An 18,978-nucleotide genomic window follows, 5' to 3' on the forward strand; every position below is an offset into this window, starting at 1 on the left:
TCCTGGGAAGACTCACAGTGTCCCTGGGACCCACCTAAAAGACCACCCCTGGGTCCCCCGGGACCCATTACATTGAAAACATACAGTATTTACATCACTGACATCTGTGAGCCAATTCAGAATTTTCTCAATTCTCAACTCAAAACCCGACCCCAAAACCAACAAAAGTTTTGAATAAAGCAATCCCCCCCTCTAACGAAATAAAATAAATATATAGATACCAGTATAAACTACTATAAAAATCAAAGCGTATTAAAACAAAACATCACATTCTCAAAAAATACCAACAAAAAACAAACAAAAACAACAGGGCGAAGAGAAAAAACAACAAAAGTGAAAGGAACACCTCTGCCCTCGGATTTCCCCGGGCCCTCGCCAAGCCCACGCCGTACGCCGTACCTTGCAGAGTTTCTGGTAGCGCGGCGAGGAGATGGCCATCCTCTGGAGCCGGTGAAGGAAGACCACCACTTTCTGGAGGGAGGTCCGGACCATGGCCATCATCCTAAGACTGCCACAGGTCTGCAGCAGCCTGCTCCGGGTCCGCATGCTAGCACTGCCCTGCCCCGCCGCGCATGACGACGCTGCTGCTGCTACCCCCCACCACCCACCCCCCACCCCCCTATACACCGGAGCCGACCGGAGCCCCAGCCACACTGTCACATACGCACCCGCACGATCTCACCCTCTCTGTCACACGCACACAGACACACACACACACACACACACACACACACACTCTAGCTCACACGTGTGCTCCGAGCGCAGGTATGACTATTTGCTTTGTCACACACACGCACAAAGAAACCACCGCCGTTCATGTATACTCATGAGGCTTATACGCTCGGTCCTTTAACAAACAGCCAGTCATTGCCCGGACGACACCCGGCGTTGCGAGCAAACAAGACGGAAAACGACGAGAGCCTCACTTTCTCCTACACGCTCGCTACAACGCGGGAGGGAAGTCCCCTTCCGAGTAGAGAGGACGGATTAAAGAAATAATAATGACGTCAAATTCACTATCAAACGTCCACTGTCGACAGCATCGCGAGGAGGAGTTTGCCGGTGGAAGAAAGAAAGAAAGAAAGAAAGAAAAAGAAAGAAAGGAAGGTAAGCAAAAAAGTAAGAAAGCAATAAACATAAGCAAGATGAAGAGGAGGAGAGAGAGACGGACGGACGCGTGAGTTGCGCTGAATGAGAAGAGAAAAGAGACACAGAGAGAGATGTGCCTCGCTCTATACTCAGAGAGAGAGAGAGAGAGAGAGAGAGAGAGAGAGAGAGAGAGAGAGAGAGAGCAGAGAGAGAGAGAGCAGAGAGAGAGAGAGAGAGAGAGGAGCTGCACACAGTATGTATGACCTCCTTATTGACTGGAAAGCGACTCAGGGTGAGGAGACGGAGGAGAAATGGAGAGGAGAGGACTGGCTGCTGCAGCAGGACTAGCACACGACAAGGCACTCTCCTCCGTGTGTGTGGAGGCAGAGCGGCATTATGTGAGACGACTAGGTGAGCGACACATTCATAGGAGAGAGAGAGAGAGAGAGAGAGAGAGAGAGAGAGAGAGAGAGAGAGAGAGAGAGAGAGACGCAAGTAGAAATTAGACACGCTCACTCGCTGGGGGAAAGGGAGTGTGCGTGTGTCGGTGTCGGTGCGCGAGTGACAGGCTGAAAGAGAGCAATCAAGAGCGCTCTAAAGTGTCTCTCTCTCTCTCTCTGCGCGTCGTGTCCCAGTTGTAGCGCTGTGACACAGATTAACCGAGGACAGGCTTATACTGCGAAAATGCTCCCAATAGGAGATGAAGAGGAGGAGTTTGGGGGGGGGGGCACGGGGGAATCAGAGTTAAAGCTGAACCAGGGGAGAGGGGCTAAGCAAGGTCAGCCCCGGATAAAAGAATGCTTTTATGGCGAAGGAAACGGAAAAGAGGATACAGTCGGGGGAAGCAGGCGTGCCTCTATACCCGAGCGTGTGCAGCTCGCCTGCTGGGCAATGGGATGGAGATAAGAAGAAGGCAGCTGGCTGAGGGAGGATAAAATAGTCACATAAAAGGCACCGAATGAGAGACAGACAGAGAGAGAGAGAGAGAGAGAGAGAGAGAGAGAGAGAGAGACAGGCATTAGTGTATGACTGGTGCGAGCGTCAATGACGAGTGCAACTGAGGTGAGGCGAGGTGATGGAGAACAGGTGTGCGGGTGTCTGGTGTGATAAACTCTGTGATTTAAAGTGAGTTGTATTCACCCCCATGTGACTCTGCAGCCGACAGCCCAGTTCCTCTGAACCACAGCTGAAAGAGCTCCGCTCATTTTCATTTCAGGTATTCGTTTGAAGGGGGGGGAAATAAATAAATCCTCTATGAGAGGATTATCACACCAGGATCACCTTCACCACTGATCTACGCTCTGCCCTGTTGACTTCTGGCTGTTCATTGAACTTAAAAAATTATATACGGTAGAAATCACTTTCACTTGTGGGAAGTGAGAGGCGCTCTTAATCTTATCATCACATTCCGGCCGATCACAATTGGCGTCCTCACTTTTTTGTCCTCAATTCCATGCTCAGCCAATGAAATCATGGCTGTGGGGTACACATGCACACACAAAGTTAGGCATTAGGAGGGGCTAGCGCCCCTCAAAAAGGATTGGACTGGGCCGTCTGAGCGGTCCAGGCACCTTGGCTGGTAATCCAGCATGACAGTGTGTCTGAATCCCGATCCCAACAAATGTTGCTATATGTATCCCCCCCCCCCCCCCATCTCTCTCACCGCTTCCTGACAACCTACTGTATATCTGTCAATAAAGGCAAAAAATCCCCCCCAAAAATATATTTAAAAAGAAAATGATTCGACTGTGTGCAAAACAAGGTCCACTATGCGACCATGCTCAACATCCAACATCCCAACACACCCACACCATGACTCAAATATTAAAAACTAACGCGCGAGCACTCCATCTCACCTACACACACACACACGCATACGCGCACGACACATGCACTAAGTGGTTAGGCTAAAGTGCAGTGTTGGAAGTTGCGCTGTGGGAAGCATTAAAGTGCATGGTTTCTGCTTTCCTTGCCAGTGGATATAATGGATGAGGGAAATGCACTCCCGAGGCAGGGAGGAAGGGGAAGAGTGCACACGGACGGGAGCGGCAACATGTATGCCTTCATATTTCCAGAGTGCTCAGAGTGCTCATACATTTATTACACAGTACAATCTGCAGTGTATTTATCCATTTGTAACTCTGAGTGTACAAACGTAAACCAAACCATCTTCGGTTAACACTTTTTTTTTTGCCAGGGAATTCTTCAAAATAAAGACGCTAGAGTGCCAGCAGATGAGGCAGATTTTACTCTGAAAAGCCCCACCTTCCATTTCCCCCCAAAACCGTGAGGTATAATCTTTTCCATTACTGCTTCACGCTGTCGCATCAGTCTCTCTAGAAGCGTTTATATTCCAAACGAGATGCTTCCTGAAGTCAGAAATGAAGACAGAACATTGCCCTTTTGGCCGAAGGGCAAAACCATGTAGAGAGCCGAAGGGCAAAACCATGTAGAGAGCCGAAGGGCAAAACCATGTAGAGAGCCGAAGGGCAAAACCATGGAGAGAGCTGAAGAGCAAAACCATGTAGAGAGCTGAAGGGCAAAACCATGGAGAGAGCTGAAGGGCAAAACCATGTAGAGAGCTGAAGGGCAAAACCATGTAGAGAGCTGAAGGGCAAAATCATGTAGAGAGCTGAAGGGCAAAACCATGTAGAGAGCTGAAGAGCAAAACCATGTAGAGAGCTGAAGGGCAAAACCATGTAGAGAGCTGAAGAGCAAAACCATTTAGAGAGCTGAAGAGCAAAACCATGGAGAGAGCTGAAGGGCAAAACCATGTAGAGAGCTGAAGGGCAAAACCATGTAGAGAGCCGAAGGGCAAAACCATGTAGAGAGCTGAAGAGCAAAACCATGTAGAGAGCCGAAGGGCAAAACCATGTAGAGAGCTGAAGAGCAAAACCATGTAGAGAGCCGAAGGGCAAAACCATGTAGAGAGCTGAAGGGCAAAACCATGTAGAGAGCTGAAGGGCAAAACCATGTAGAGAGCTGAAGGGCAAAACCATGGAGAGAGCTGAAGGGCAAAACCATGTAGAGAGCTGAAGAGCAAAACCATGTAGAGAGCTGAAGGGCAAAACCATGTAGAGAGCCGAAGGGCAAAACCATGTAGAGAGCTGAAGGGCAAAACCATGTAGAGAGCTGAAGAGCAAAACCATGTAGAGAGCTGAAGGGCAAAACCATGTAGAGAGCTGAAGAGCAAAACCATGTAGAGAGCTGAAGAGCAAAACCATGTAGAGAGCTGAAGAGCAAAACCATGTAGAGAGCCGAAGGGCAAAACCATGTAGAGAGCTGAAGGGCAAAACCATGTAGAGAGCTGAAGAGCAAAACCATGTAGAGAGCTGAAGGGCAAAACCATGTAGAGAGCTGAAGAGCAAAACCATGTAGAGAGCCGAAGGGCAAAACCATGTAGAGAGCTGAAGGGCAAAACCATGTAGAGAGCCGAAGGGCAAAACCATGGAGAGAGCTGAAGAGCAAAACCATGGAGAGAGCGGAAGATTTAGAGTTATGAGCCACTTTAGTCGGCCAATAAACAAGGAAGTGAACATCGGTGCACATGCGTGAAACACAAGGAGATTGCTGAAGAAGGAAATGCAAAAAAAAAAAAACGATTATTAAAAATACAATGTAAAATAAGTGATGTTTATCATGTTTTAGTAATACTGTCCCTGATGTCATCCGGGTGAAAGAAATCACAGGTCGAGGCTTCACATCAAATGCTCTAAAACAATAATAACCGAAATTAGACGATCTACAAGCTCAAAAAGACCTGAGGTCAGCTGCGCTGTACTGGAGCTTTGGTTCATACAAAAGGTTTACCGCCGTAACCGTTTTACCTGCGCAGTCCCTTTCAGTCATTCCACACCATATCGATTCCACTTCACTAGGCATTAACGGGGGGGATATATATAGTGCACTGCTAAATCTTGTTTAATGCTAAACAGTCAAATCCTCCTTGTTCATTTAACTCCCGGCGAGGACTTCACTCCATACAGCGCTGACCGGACGGTGTGTTCCCACTGGTGAGACAGAGGACTGACGACATGCGCTCGAGAATTCTCTGCAGTAACTTCAGGTTACATTAGAGAACACACACACACACACACACACACACACACACACACACACACACACACACACACACACACACACACACACACACACACACACACACACACACACACACACACAGTGAGAGAAAGCAATAAAAGGGTATGTAGCAGAAAGGGCAAAAGGCCATCATGGGAAGTGGTTTTCATCATGACATGTGCACTTTGTGCACACGTGTATGCGTGTGCGTGTAATCACTTCCCACAGTAGGTTCATGTCAGGCTCCATGCTGGCTTTGTGTCAGCAAACTGCAGTAGAACATGATGAAATTAACCCAAATCCATGCTGCACCATAGAACTACACCAGCACCCAGCCGTCCATTTGAATTAAATAGCAAAAGGGAAATGGAAATGAGAAACGCTCACATTAACTGGCATCACATGGAGCCAGAAGGGTTTGTAAAGGCACACACACACACACACACACACACACACACACACACACACACACACACACACACACACACACACACACACACACACACACACACACACACACACACACACACACACACACACACACACACACACACACACACACACACACACACACACACACACACACACACACACACACACACACACACACACACACACACACACACACACACGGTGTCTGAACCGTCCTTCACAGTTTGCCAAAAAAGTTATCGGTTGCTTACACAGACAAATTGCACACGTCTCATGCACGTCCTCGGTTAAAAACACAAACCACTCGTGTGTGATCCCGATTACAATAGATACGACCTCTAAATGTTAAAATGAGTCCATTAGCTGAAGAAGAAAAAATAATAGTTCCTGTGCTTGCCAGCAAACCAAACCCTTGGGCCTGAAATTGTGAAATCCACAATTGGTGGAGAAAACAAAGGCCTATACTGTAACTGTCAAAAATGGGATTAACCCATTGGGGGGGGGGGGGGGTCGGCGGCCAATTACATATAATCTTGGAGGTCCTTGACATGATGAAAATGACTGACAGAAACAGGTTTGACAACCGTCAGGATTTAGAAGGCATTTGGTAGAATCGTCCTCAGGTCTGAATGGGTTAACCAATTTTGGGCGGGAACCCATTTTGGTGCATCATGTCGTGCTTTAGCTATTGAAAAATAGCAGATCTACAAGCTCATGAGCTTGTAGGTCTGCTATTTTTGAAAAATCAAAGAGCGACTGACATAGAAGACATTTTTAGAATCTGATCTCAGGTCAGAATGGGTTAAAGCAGGACAGACAGCTGGACATTGGACAGACAGGGACATCGATGGGCACTGTGCGGTCACTGCAGGGGGAAGGCATTCTGAACAGTATACGTACTGTCCTAGTATCTCTGTTCATCTCTTCTACTCGCTGCACTGCTTTTACATTTCCTCTATTTCATTAACCTCAGCTCCTATCCATCTTAACACCAGCTGTGCCACACAGAGAGAGAGAGAGAGAGAGAGAGAGAGAGAGAGAGAGCATGCTGATTCCGAATAACATAAGACGTGTGTGTGTGTGTGTGTGTGTGTGTGTGTGTGTGTGTGTGTTGTGGGGTGGACTTCATCTTTCATAACGGCCTATGTGATGAGAGGGGAGAGGCCTGACGGTCGAACAGAACACAATTAAGATGAAGACGTGCAGCTTTGTCAGCCAAGATTACGATTAAAATAAGTGAAAACTGTGAACAGTTAAAAAAAAAAAAATCATTATGTATTACTGTATATATGCGCGTCTGGCCTAGAATTCCAAACTAGCCCGGGGTCGATACTGATGAATTAGAGGTTGGCGTAATGACAACAATAGCCTCGTAAAAACATAAGCGTGATCAGCAGAGAGGCACGATGCCTTTCCCATAATGCTTCATCAGTATACCGTGTCACACCCCCGGAGCTGCTGAGAGACTGTCTGACGACCGCTCTGGGAAACCCAGCTGAGCATTCAGACGTGCGTCTCGGCTACAGTACAGTACACCAGTGGTTCTCCACCAGTGGTGGTCCTTGAGGAGGTCCCCAGGTGGTCCCCCCCCAAAATAGCAGATCTACAAGCTTGTAGGTCAGTAATTTTTGAAAAATCGTGAAAATGTAGTGTAAATCTTTGAATATATATTCTTTCAGAGCCTTTTTTAACTCAAATCTTTGCTTCTGGGGGGGGGGGTCCTTGGAACAACATATTTTCAGATGGGGGTCGGCAGCCAATTACACAAGTTTTGGGGTCCTTGACATGAAACATTGAGAACCACTTTTCAGAAAACTGTCAAGGATTTAGAAGACATTTTTTTAGAATCGTTCCCAGGTCTAAATGGGTTAAGTTAATTAGCAAGAAGTCTGTGATTTTGATCAACATTTGCCTGTTATCTCTCCTATGGTACCAACATCAAGACAGCATGAAATTGTGGACACAATCTTATCAAATGACAACAAAACACTCTTGGGTCTGAGAGGCTTCAAATGGTGCCTTGTGGCTCAAATGCCGGAAAAATAACGGGCCTTGGCGTGAAAAGGGTTGCAAACCACCGCCGTATACAGCAGAAACCTTGGCCTTGCTTGTAAAGGGTGCCGGAAGAGAGGGAGGAGACAAAGGGATGGAGCACGTCATTATGGCCTTGAGGCATTGTGTGTGTGTGTGTGTGTGTGTGTGTGTGTGTGTGTGTGTGTGTGTGTGTGTGTGTGTGTGTGTGTGTGTGTGTCATCAGCGTATTGTGCTGCCTAACGCGGGTTACTTATCAGAGCTATACAGCAGATGTGTGTAGATGAAGCATTGTGTATTGTTGAAGCCGGTCAGAGACGTCGTCTCTCCATATTTCATATTTTTATGGCTTCCGTAAATGAAAAAGGGTCAATAGCATCAACCCCATTCATGGAAAGGTAACGGTCTTGGACATTCTGGATGAGCAGTGACGATTTCGAAGTATGAACGGTGCAGTCTAACAGGAGGAGGAAGTGTCTGTGTGAATGGAGCCACACAGGCGTGTAATCCAAACGAGAAATGGGGAAAAAAGGTTGTCAGAGCAGTCAGAATATGTCAGGCATGCAAACAGGCCCAAGGTGAAAAAGGTGACAGTGTGCGGGGCCCGACGCTGTGCCGCGGGCAAAGCCGCGGCGCAGATTTTTTGAGCGTTTATCGGTACTAAACCCACTTTGGGGGGGGGGGGGGGGGGGGGGGGGGTCGTGGGGGACAGTATATACTACACTTAGTCATCAGCACAAATCTATTACTCTCAGTATGTAGAAAGATGTTCAAATTAATTACTTCCTGCACTGTACTAGCCCTCCGCCCCGGCCTGTGTGTTAGGCTGTGCAACAGTGACACTTGGTGATGAACAAATGCTATAACGCTATATTCGTGCTCTGACACAGCCAGGGACACAGGGACACAGCCAGGGACACAGGGACACAGCCAGGGACAGATCCAGGGACACAGCCAAGGACAGACCCAAGGACACAGGGACACAGCCAAGGGCAGACCCAGGGACACAGCCAGGGATAGACCCAGGGACACAGCCAGGGACAGACCCAGGGACACAGCCAGGGACAGACCCAGGGACACAGCCAGGGACAGACCCAGGGACACAGGGACACAGCCAGGAACAGACCCAGTGACACCGCCAGGGACATAGGGACACAGCCAGGGACAGACCCAATGACACAGGGACACAGCCAGGGACAGACTCAATGACACAGGGACACAGCCAGGGACAGACCCAATGACACAGGGACAGACCCAGTGACACCGCCAGGGACACAGCCAGGGACAGACCCAGTGACACCGCCAGGGACACAGCCAGGGATAGACGCAGGGACACAGGGACACAGCCAGGGACAGACCCAGGGACACAGCCAGGGTCAGACCCAGGGAGTAGGGACACAGGGACACAGCCAGGGTCAGACCCAGGGACACAGCCAGGGACAGACCCAGTGACACCGCCAGGGACACAGCCAGGGACAGACCCAGGGACACAGCCACACACACATACTGTAGCCGTCTATAGTGTGGTTGAGTGGTTGCACCACTCAAAAATGACAGATGATTTACTAAATCAGTACAAATCTATAGTCAGTATTGAGCAAGATGTTAACATTAATTTCCTGATAGTCATAGAACAATTAATTTACTCCAACAGTTTGAGGAGCACTAGCCCCTCCTATATTCAGTAGATTTCTGTCCTAATTAGTCACAAAAATGACAATGAATGGATGAGAAGATGATAAGAGTGCCGCTCACTTCACACGGGTGTGATTTTTAAAAACGGGTCCAGCAATCGCACTCCCATCTCAAAATCCCTTACAGTTACACTCTTCATATCATGTAAAATATAAATTATATTCACTGGCAAAATAATAAATTATAATACAGTCAACAGGGTCAGTTTACTTCATTATTTTAGCCTTAGTCTAAAGTATACCATCCTCTCCGTATTCAACAGTTGAGCTGCATGTTTTCTTTTTTAATATATCTATTTAGTATATGTAAGCCCTGGGGGGGGGGGGTGATGTAGGTACAAGTTGTATGTATCAAGCGTTTTATTTATTTACTCGCACGCACGCACGCACGCACGCACGCACACACACACACACACACACACACACACACACACACACACACACACACACACACACACACACACACACACACACACACACACACACACACACACACACACACACACACACACACACACACACACACACACACACACACACACACACACACACACACACACACACACACACACACACACACACACACACGAGCGTGCTTTATTTATTTACTCGCGCATGCACGCATGCAATGCACACGCGAGCACACACACCCTGTTTCCACACCATAGCGGAAAATATTTTCCGCAGCCGACAGTCTCGGCTGTCGGCAACCGAAAAAGCGGGTTTTTAGACAGCTGGTGGATGGAGAAAATGCTCCACTTCCGCCGACGACTTGCGCGACGGCCAGCCTACAGCTGACGCTCTCCTCTGCGGCAGATGTAAGCTGCCGACAAGCAGTGTGTCACCCGGCAGTGATATGCACTAGCCAATGGAACAGATGCAGCCTGCAGGCCATCTACGGGCGGAGTTTCAATTGGAGTTTTCTTCTTTCACAGACCCAAACGCCCCTGGGAGGAACTTGTGAATGTCGAGGGATACAGGGAGATATCTGGGCACCTCAAAGTAACATTGTCTGTCCAAAATCGTCTGAAGAAATAAAGTAAAGCATTGGTTCTCATGTTTGCTTCAGATCACCCCTGTAATCTTTTCATCCATGGCACCCCTGGCTGAATTACATTGTCATTTACTGTAACCCTGATCCTTGATGACATTGAAAATAATTGTATACTTTATAAAATAGCGGGTTCTCTTCAGCCTCCACAGCCTTCTCCATGGTAGTCTAGTGGTTAAGGTTTGGCGCTTTCACCGCCACGGCCCGGGTTCGATTCCCGGTCAGGGAACACTGTTTTATGATGAATTCCTGTTCTGTTTTTTAACTATATAGAAGTGTCTATTTGTACGTCTCTAAATGTTTTGATGAATTGAACAATGTGGACCCTGTTGTAAACAAGTGTAATGCTTAATTGGGTTGTCCACTCACAGTTAACAGTCTTTGTATTGAGTTTGTGCTTGAAATGTATTGTAATTCTGCAAACTGTTAATAAATATTTAAATCAATCAATAAAAAATCTCCTTCTCACCGCCGGGTGACACACTTAATTTTTATGCTTGTCGGCAGCTTACATCTGCCGCGGAGGAGAGCGTCAGATGTAAGCTGGCCGTCGCGCCAGTCGTCAAAAACAAAATTATTGTAGCCTCGGCCGGGAGGTGAACCCGGGCCCTCCGTTTCAAAGGCACGTACATTAACCAGTCGACTAGACAGTCTTAACTCTATAGCCAAGTAGCAAGCCAGCAACATATATCCTACACTAGAATGCGCCTTTGTCTGTGTCAACAGGTTGTCACTCACTTGTCACTAGTCTCACGCCCACTTCGAAATAGAGGACTACAGGCCATAAATAGGCTTCCGTGTAGGGGACCGCCCAAAGCCCCGGAAGAAGTCAAAGTGTCGGCAGCCGACAACCGAAAGTGTCGGCTGCGGAAAAGATTTTCCGCTGTGGTGTAGACATACCCACAGCGAGAGAAAGTGACGCCGGCGTGTCCACACCACAGACAGCGCAAGGTGCTAACGTTGCTAATGCTAACTATTAGCAGCTACAATTCCAGCTAAACTATGGGATTAACTGGCGAGTCACAGACAGTGTGTCAAAAGTGGACCGTCTGTCCCAACTCCCGCCGAGATCACACAAACAGAAGTTTTTTTTTTCTTCCGCGGAGCACATCATGCCACCCAGATGCAAGCAGAATATCGTTCAGAATCATACAGTGATTCACGAGACTAGTCCGTCAGAGAATGCTCATTGCTCCGGGCAGCGGGCTAGGGCTCCACCCAGTCCCCCACCCACAGACCCCCTCACCCCTCCCAAACATTTTTTTAACGGATTTGCATGAATCACATAGGTCCCATATTTGTGATAAAAACGGCGATTTTCGCCGAAAAGCTACACTTTTGCATGTCGGATATGTACAAGACCCTTTGACTTCAATACGACGCGGCTTCGGGATACTTTATCTGGGAGGTGAAAGTTAGGTGAAGTGGTTCTTGAATTAAACATGACATGAAATGATAAAAGGGGAATATAGCATGTGTCAACAGACTCCCCCAGTGGGGGAGGTCTGTGCAAATGACACGCACACACACACACAGAATTCCTGTTCAGCAATAGGACAAGTGGATCAAGGAGCTGCATTTGAAAGCACACAGTCTCAGTTAAACATCTTCAACTGTTGGCCTGGGCCGTGGCTCAGTGGTCCAGGCACCTTGGCTGGTAATCCAGTCTGGCAGTGTGCCGCGGGTTCGACTCCCGGACGGTCCCGACGGCCTTTACTGCATGTCACCCCCCCCATCTCTCTCCCCATTTCCTGTCAGCCTACTGTCTGTCCCTCCATAAAATATATAAAATAAAGGCGAAAGCCACAAAAAAATACAAGCAATAAAATAAACATCTTTAACTGGCAATGCGCGCACACACAGCCCCTGTCCTTTAACTGAAGGGTGCGTTAACAAAGGATGACGACAAAATAATAGGATAGCACCTGTCCATGGATGATATAGCACCAAGCCACACACACACCCCAGCGCTCCCCTCCTGGGTTCCCCGGCCTTAACGACGTACCTCCAGCTGCCCTCGCAGCTCCTTGACGTGGGCGGAGTCCTGAGCCAGCTCCTCCCTCTGCGAGGCGTCGGCCAGCACGTTGACGGTGGTCTCCGCCTCCTGGAGCCACTTGAGGAACGCCTCCAGCTCTCGGAGGGACGTCTGCAGCCTCGTCAGCTCGCCGTCCAGCTGCGCCTGCCGGTCGCCCGCCCTGTCGCCACACATTCAAACCCATTCAAGACGGGAACCCCTTTCGGTGTTTTAAGCACTATGTTATGCTAAAAATAGCAGATCTACAAGCTCATAGTGTGCACTGAGTGCAGTGCTACGAGCTTGTAGATCTGCTATTGTGCAAAACATGTGCAAATGTAACATATATTCTTTCACAGCGAACATTTTTAATTCAAATCTTTGCTTCTGGGGGGGTCCCTGGAAGAACATATTTTCAGATGGGGGTCGGCAGCCAAATACAGATAATCTTTGGGGTCCTTGACATGAAATAGTTTGAGAACCACATAAAACATGAATTAGGGATTTAGAAGCCTTTAATTTTTTTTAAATCTGCTTCAGGTCTAAATGGGTTAAACCCATTAAGACCTGACAGTTTTCTGAAAAACTTCATATCTTTATATTTCAATCTTTATATATCAGTGGTAAAAGTATTGGAAATGCTCAAGTAAAGTACAAATACCGCACAATTGTACTCAAGTACAGTACACCACTGCTCATTGGTAATTAATATTGAATGGTGAGTGAGTGAGTGAGTGAGTGAGTGAGTGGGTGGGTGAGTGAGTGAGTGGGTGGGTGGGTGAGTGAGTGAGTGGGTGAGTGGGTGGGTGAGTGGGTGGGTGGGTGAGTGGGTGAGTGAGTGGGTGGGTGGGTGGGTGAGTGAGTGAGTGGGTGAGTGAGTGAGTGGGTGAGTGGGTGTGTGTGTGAGTGGGTGGGTGAGTGAGTGAGTGGGTGAGTGAGTGAGTGAGTGGGTGAGTGGGTGGGTGAGTGGGTGGGTGGGTGGGTGAGTGGGTGGGTGAGTGAGTGAGTGAGTGAGTGAGTGAGTGGGTGAGTGGGTGGGTGGGTGAGTGGGTGGGTGAGTGAGTGAGTGAGTGAGTGAGTGGGTGAGTGAGTGAGTGGGTGAGTGGGTGGGTGGGTGAGTGGGTGGGTGGGTGAGTGGGTGGGTGGGTGAGTGGGTGGGTGGGTGGGTGAGTGTGTCTACCTGTTGTTGAGGGTGTTCCAGGCTGCGTTGTGTTTGTCGGTGACCTCCTTGATTCTCCGGGTGTCGTCCGCGGCGTACTCTCGCAGAAGGTGATTGGACAGCTCGTTAAAGGCGGCCACCGAGGCTTGGCCTTGGGCCAGGTCTTGGACGAAGGCCTGGGGGAACCAAGCGGTCACATCATGACATGAACACCCAGCTAAAAGGCTGTCCTTGGACGGAGCGTTGCCTTTGACCGCAACATTTTCATTTTAGTTTAGTCGTAGTCTTTTGAATAAAACTTTATCTTGTTTTAGTCAGATTTTAGTCCTCTGAAATGTCTTAGTTTTAGTCGACTAAATATCATGTGATTTTGTCGATTTTCAACCATTTTCCTTATCAAGTCCCATCATTTATTCAGCATTTGAGCCACAGACCACCATTTGATGACATTTAGCCTTGCAGACCTAAAAACGAAAGCATAGTTGTTGTTATCGTTAGATGAGATTTTGAGAAGTAAAAATATTGGAAATACTCAAGTAAAGTACAAATAACTCAAAAGTGTACTTCAGTACAGTACTTAGTAAATATAGTAAGAGTAAATGTACTTAGTTACTTTCCACTGCTGTAGATGGCAAGGGGGAAACTCTAGTCTAGTAACTGTCGTCTGTTGAGCACAGTTTCCCCCTAGTGTTCGGGTGGCTGTACTGCAGATTGGCTGCTTGGAGGAAGCGGAATGAGTTGTCCGAAAACTAAAATCAGCATTACAATTAACGTGATGGATGACATGGGTGTAGCAGGGCATATTAAGGTCTTAACCCATTTAGACCTGAGGACGTATCCGTGTCACCTTATAGCTTTCAACCACTAACCATTATTTTAAACTTTAGCTGTTGAAAAATAGCAGATCTACAAGCGCGTAGCACGACACTTGGTGCCGCGCTACGAGCTTGTAGATCTGATATTTTTTGGAAAACTCGTGAAAATGTGGCGCAAATCTTAAATATTTGCTTCTGGGGGGGTGGGTCCCTGGAACAATCTATTTTCAGATGGGGGGTCCGCGGCCAAATACAGATTAATTCAAAATGTTTGAGCTCCACTGATAACGTTTTTCAGAAAACCCTCAGGACTTGGAAGACATTTTGTAGAATCTGGTCCTCAGGTCAATGTGGGTTAATGTTCCGTATTACGGACAAAATGATTGATTCACTCGTGTCCACCTCATGGAGATTACAAGTGGATAAATTGCCCGTTCCATACAGTAGGATCATTGGGCCAAATCGAGTTATCTTTGTCCATTACGAGCACAGGGAGTCCGTTACACTTGACTCCAGAGTGCATTTTTCTAAGGACAGTACCACGATAGGGCTCAGAGAGTCAGATGGGACAGAGTCCAGGTTAAGAAGAGCAAACTGGCCATCATGTGAACTAGCCACAATTGGCAACACTTATTTTTTTATATAAATGGGTTGAATCTAGAGAACACCATCAATCGACACCAGCCATTCATCCAAACAGAAAAGTCTGCCCTTTCAATCTGCAAATGTTTGATAAAAATCCACCGTAGACGTTGTTATGAGCTATTTTGCAGGTGATCATTTCATTTAAGTTTTGGAGTTTGGAAGCACGGGAAGACATTGATGAAAATGAGTGCTTCCAAACTCCAACAATTTCTTGACAGAAATAGAAAATAGGGGCAGAGTTTTATGAAACAAACCATTTGCAGATTGAAAGAGGATAATTCAAGCTTTCTTTACAGCTGCAATGTTCGTGAGTTTAACATTGTTTAATACAAGCAGACCTGACTTTTCTGTTTGGATGTACGGGCTGTCGATGGCTGCTCTAACTCAACCATTATAAAAAATAAAAATAAATCTAGTACTGCAATTTGCATGTCAACAATGCTACATTCTGCCCAACCTTGTTGTCAGTGAGTAGTTTTAAAGCGCAAATAACATGCATTTTAAAACTGCTTTTAATATTTAATATCATATTGTCTATGTCCCTCAAAGTTATTTCTAATGGTTTGAGCCTCAATCACCATTCTGATATAACCAGGCCTTGTCATTTCTTTCTGGACTTTTAAAGCAGTTTTAGATGCAGTACCACAATGTCCTGAGGTGGTGGGGATTCTGATATGCAGATTATTTAATATTTGAGTCATTATAATACTGATGCTAGAGTAGTTTTAAATTCTCCTCACCTTGTTGTCAGTGAGTAGTTTTAAATTCCCCTCACCTTGTTGTCGGTGAGTAGTTTTAAATTCCCCTCACCTTGTTGTCGGTGAGTTGTTTTGTCAGTGGGTCTCTGGACTGCTGCAACAGGTTCTGGAAAAGCCTCTCGTTCTGCCCAATCAGGGCCATCGTCTCCTGCCGCTGCTCCTCCCACTGGTTGCTGTGGCCAATCATGTAGTCCAGTTGCCTGAGGCGTGCCTCGACGCCATGCTGCGTGCTATCCCATTGGCTGCGAACTTTCTCCACTGGACAGAGATACAAAAGAGACATTTAGTAATTTGCTTTGCTTGTAGTTAGCCAGTGTATACAGATATGCATATTCAAATAAGCTAAACATATAGATGTATTTTCAATACATGATGATTTCAATGTGAAGGTGCTGCTGTGGACGTACGTTTCTCTGTGATGGACGTGCGAATGTCCAGGTCAGACGTCTTGTTTTTGATGTTCTGGGCCAGCGTGAAAATATCCTCGAGCTGGGGGTGGCGCTGCTCAAGGTCAATCTTAGTCACCTGCCAGGACAAAACACACGCACGCAAACGCACACACATTGAGATGAACTTTATTATTATCCCTGCAGGGAAATTGAAACGTCAAAGCAGCATAATGTGAAATAAACAAATAAACAGTAATCAAACTGACAGACAAACACACCTCAGACACACATGGACATAATCACAACAACACCATGGACCACAGACACCATCGGGGGTCCATGGACCACAGACACAGGACCATAAGCATCGGGGGTCCATGGACTCACACATATTAAGTATGCCCACCCCCACAATACACTTGTGTCCTCTTATCAAAAACATAAGTGCATAAAAACTACAAAAAAGCTGTGTAAACTTCACAACTGGAAGTGGACTGCATGGAAAATATCACACGTTGGAAAACAACCGCTCCACAATATGTTAACTTCTTCGGCACGCGACACCCAGGCACAACTGCGTTATCACTTATAGGCCAGTGGTTTTCAACCCTTTTCATATCAAGGCCCATTATTCATTCGGCCTTTGAGCCCACGGACCACCATGTGATGACAATTAGCCTCTCTCAGACACAAAACTTAGCATATTTATCGTTGGATAAGATTTGGTAGAGTCGGTACCATTAGGAGAGATAACAGGCAAACTTCAATCCAAATAATAATTCGTCCAACTCTTGAGAGCGTAACAGTTACACTCTCAAGAGTTAACCCATTCTGGTGTTGGCATTATGTCATGCTTTAGCTATTGAAAAATATCAGATCTACAAGCACATAGCGAGCCACCAAGTGGCGCGCTACGAGCTTGTAGGTCTGATATTTTGGAAATATCGTGAAAATGAGTCACAAATCTTATCCTGAATATATATTCTTTCAGAGCGAAGGTTTTTTTTATTTCGACATCAGGCCTAAATGGGTTAAAGATCTATCTCCATTTGGTTACCAACTCTCCATCATTTAGCTGGGGGACCACCCGCTGGTTGAAAACCACTGACTCATAACAACCGCCCTCCTCCTCCATCCATCCATCCATCCATCCATTCCCACCTGCAGACGGCCCACGGTGGTCCGGATCTCGTCCGTGTCGCCCACCGTCACGATGTTGGACTTGAGCATCTGGGCGATGAGCAGCAGCCAGTTGGCCAGCTCCGTGGCCGTCTCGTTGAGGTCGGTGGGCGCCACCGTGTCCGGGGTGTGGGGCGCCTGGTGGCGGTGGGGGTCCTCGCTGCTGCTACTCACCAGGCTGGCCATCTGGACTGCCGAGGGAACCGAAGACACTGGGGGGCGGGGCGGGGTTTGAGAGACTTGGCTGCAAACATGTTTTGTTGACACGTCTACCTCCTCTTTTTATATTGTCACATGTAGAATAGAAACATTACCGATTGGGAACGTTGGTGTTTGTCGCGTGAGAAAGTATCTCATGACAGCAATTACGATTTACCTATTATTACGCAGTGGCTCACAACCTCAGACTGACGGCCTAAAAGTCTAATATCTCCCCTGCAGATGTTGGCTGATCATGTATGTTCATATAATTGAAAGGGTAAAATTTAAATGCAACAATAAAATAGAGGATTTAAGTGCAAGTGATATTATTGGATATTGAGATGCATGTGAATGGAATTATATGGGGGGAAAAAAGGACATCTTCAAGTAGACACTAGAATAACCGAGATGGACTTTACCGAGTTGCTGATGCTGGACAACTTGCTGCGTCCACGGAGACACAGGTTGATGGAGAGAATCCCTCAACCGGTTGTCCAGAGCCTTCCAGTCGGCTGCCAACTGCTCCACCTTACTCTACACATGACAATACAAGTAGACAAAGTCAATCCACCTTACTCTACACATGACAATACAAGTAGACAAAGTCAATCCACCTTACTCTACACATGACAATACAAGTAGATACAGTCAATCCACCTTACTCTACAGTCTACACATAACAATACAAGTAGACACAGTCAATCCACCTTACTCTACACATGACAATACCAGTAGACACAGTCAATCCACCTTACTCTACACATGACAATACCAGTAGACAAAGTCAATCCACCTTACTCTACACATGACAATACCAGTACACAGTCAATCCACCTTACTCTACACATGGCAATACAAGTAGACACAGTCAATCCACCTTACTCTACACATGACAATACCAGTAGACACAGTCAATCCACCTTACTCTACACATGGCAATACAAGTAGACACAGTCAATCCACCTTACTCTACACATGACAATACAAGTAGACACAGTCAATCCACCTTACTCTACACATGACAATACAAGTAGACACAGTCAATCCACCTTACTCTACACATGACAATACAAGTAGACACAGTCAATCCACCTTACTCTACACATGACAATACAAGTAGACAGTGTCAATCCACCTTACTCTACACATGACAATACAAGTAGACACAGTCAATCCACCTTACTCTACACATGACAATACAAGTAGACAGTGTCAATCCACCTTACTCTACACATGACAATACAAGTAGACACAGTCAATCCCTTACTCTACACATAACAATACAAGTAGACACAGTCAATCCACCTTACTCTACAGTCTACACATAACAATACAAGTAGACACAGTCAATCCACCTTACTCTACACATGACAATACAAGTAGACACAGTCAATCCACCTTACTCTACACATGACAATACAAGTAGACACAGTCAATCTAC

At 46.8% G+C, this 18,978-nt stretch overlaps 1 protein-coding gene across 1 annotated transcript in view; it reads right to left on the bottom strand.

Annotated features, from left to right (window-relative positions):
• utrn (utrophin) overlaps positions 1 to 18,978 on the bottom strand; it is a 285,060-nt gene that overhangs the window by 172,082 nt on the left and 94,000 nt on the right. Inside the window, 6 exon segments of the mRNA XM_083790820.1 lie at positions 12,383 to 12,572; positions 13,572 to 13,726; positions 15,821 to 16,026; positions 16,176 to 16,293; positions 17,319 to 17,548; positions 17,957 to 18,071. Coding sequence (XP_083646946.1) covers positions 12,383 to 12,572; positions 13,572 to 13,726; positions 15,821 to 16,026; positions 16,176 to 16,293; positions 17,319 to 17,548; positions 17,957 to 18,071 — 1,014 coding nt within the window.

The sequence above is a fragment of the Protomyctophum parallelum genome (genome assembly GCF_964188405.1).
Source record: "Protomyctophum parallelum genome assembly, chromosome: 19".
Lineage (NCBI taxonomy): Eukaryota > Metazoa > Chordata > Actinopteri > Myctophiformes > Myctophidae > Protomyctophum > Protomyctophum parallelum.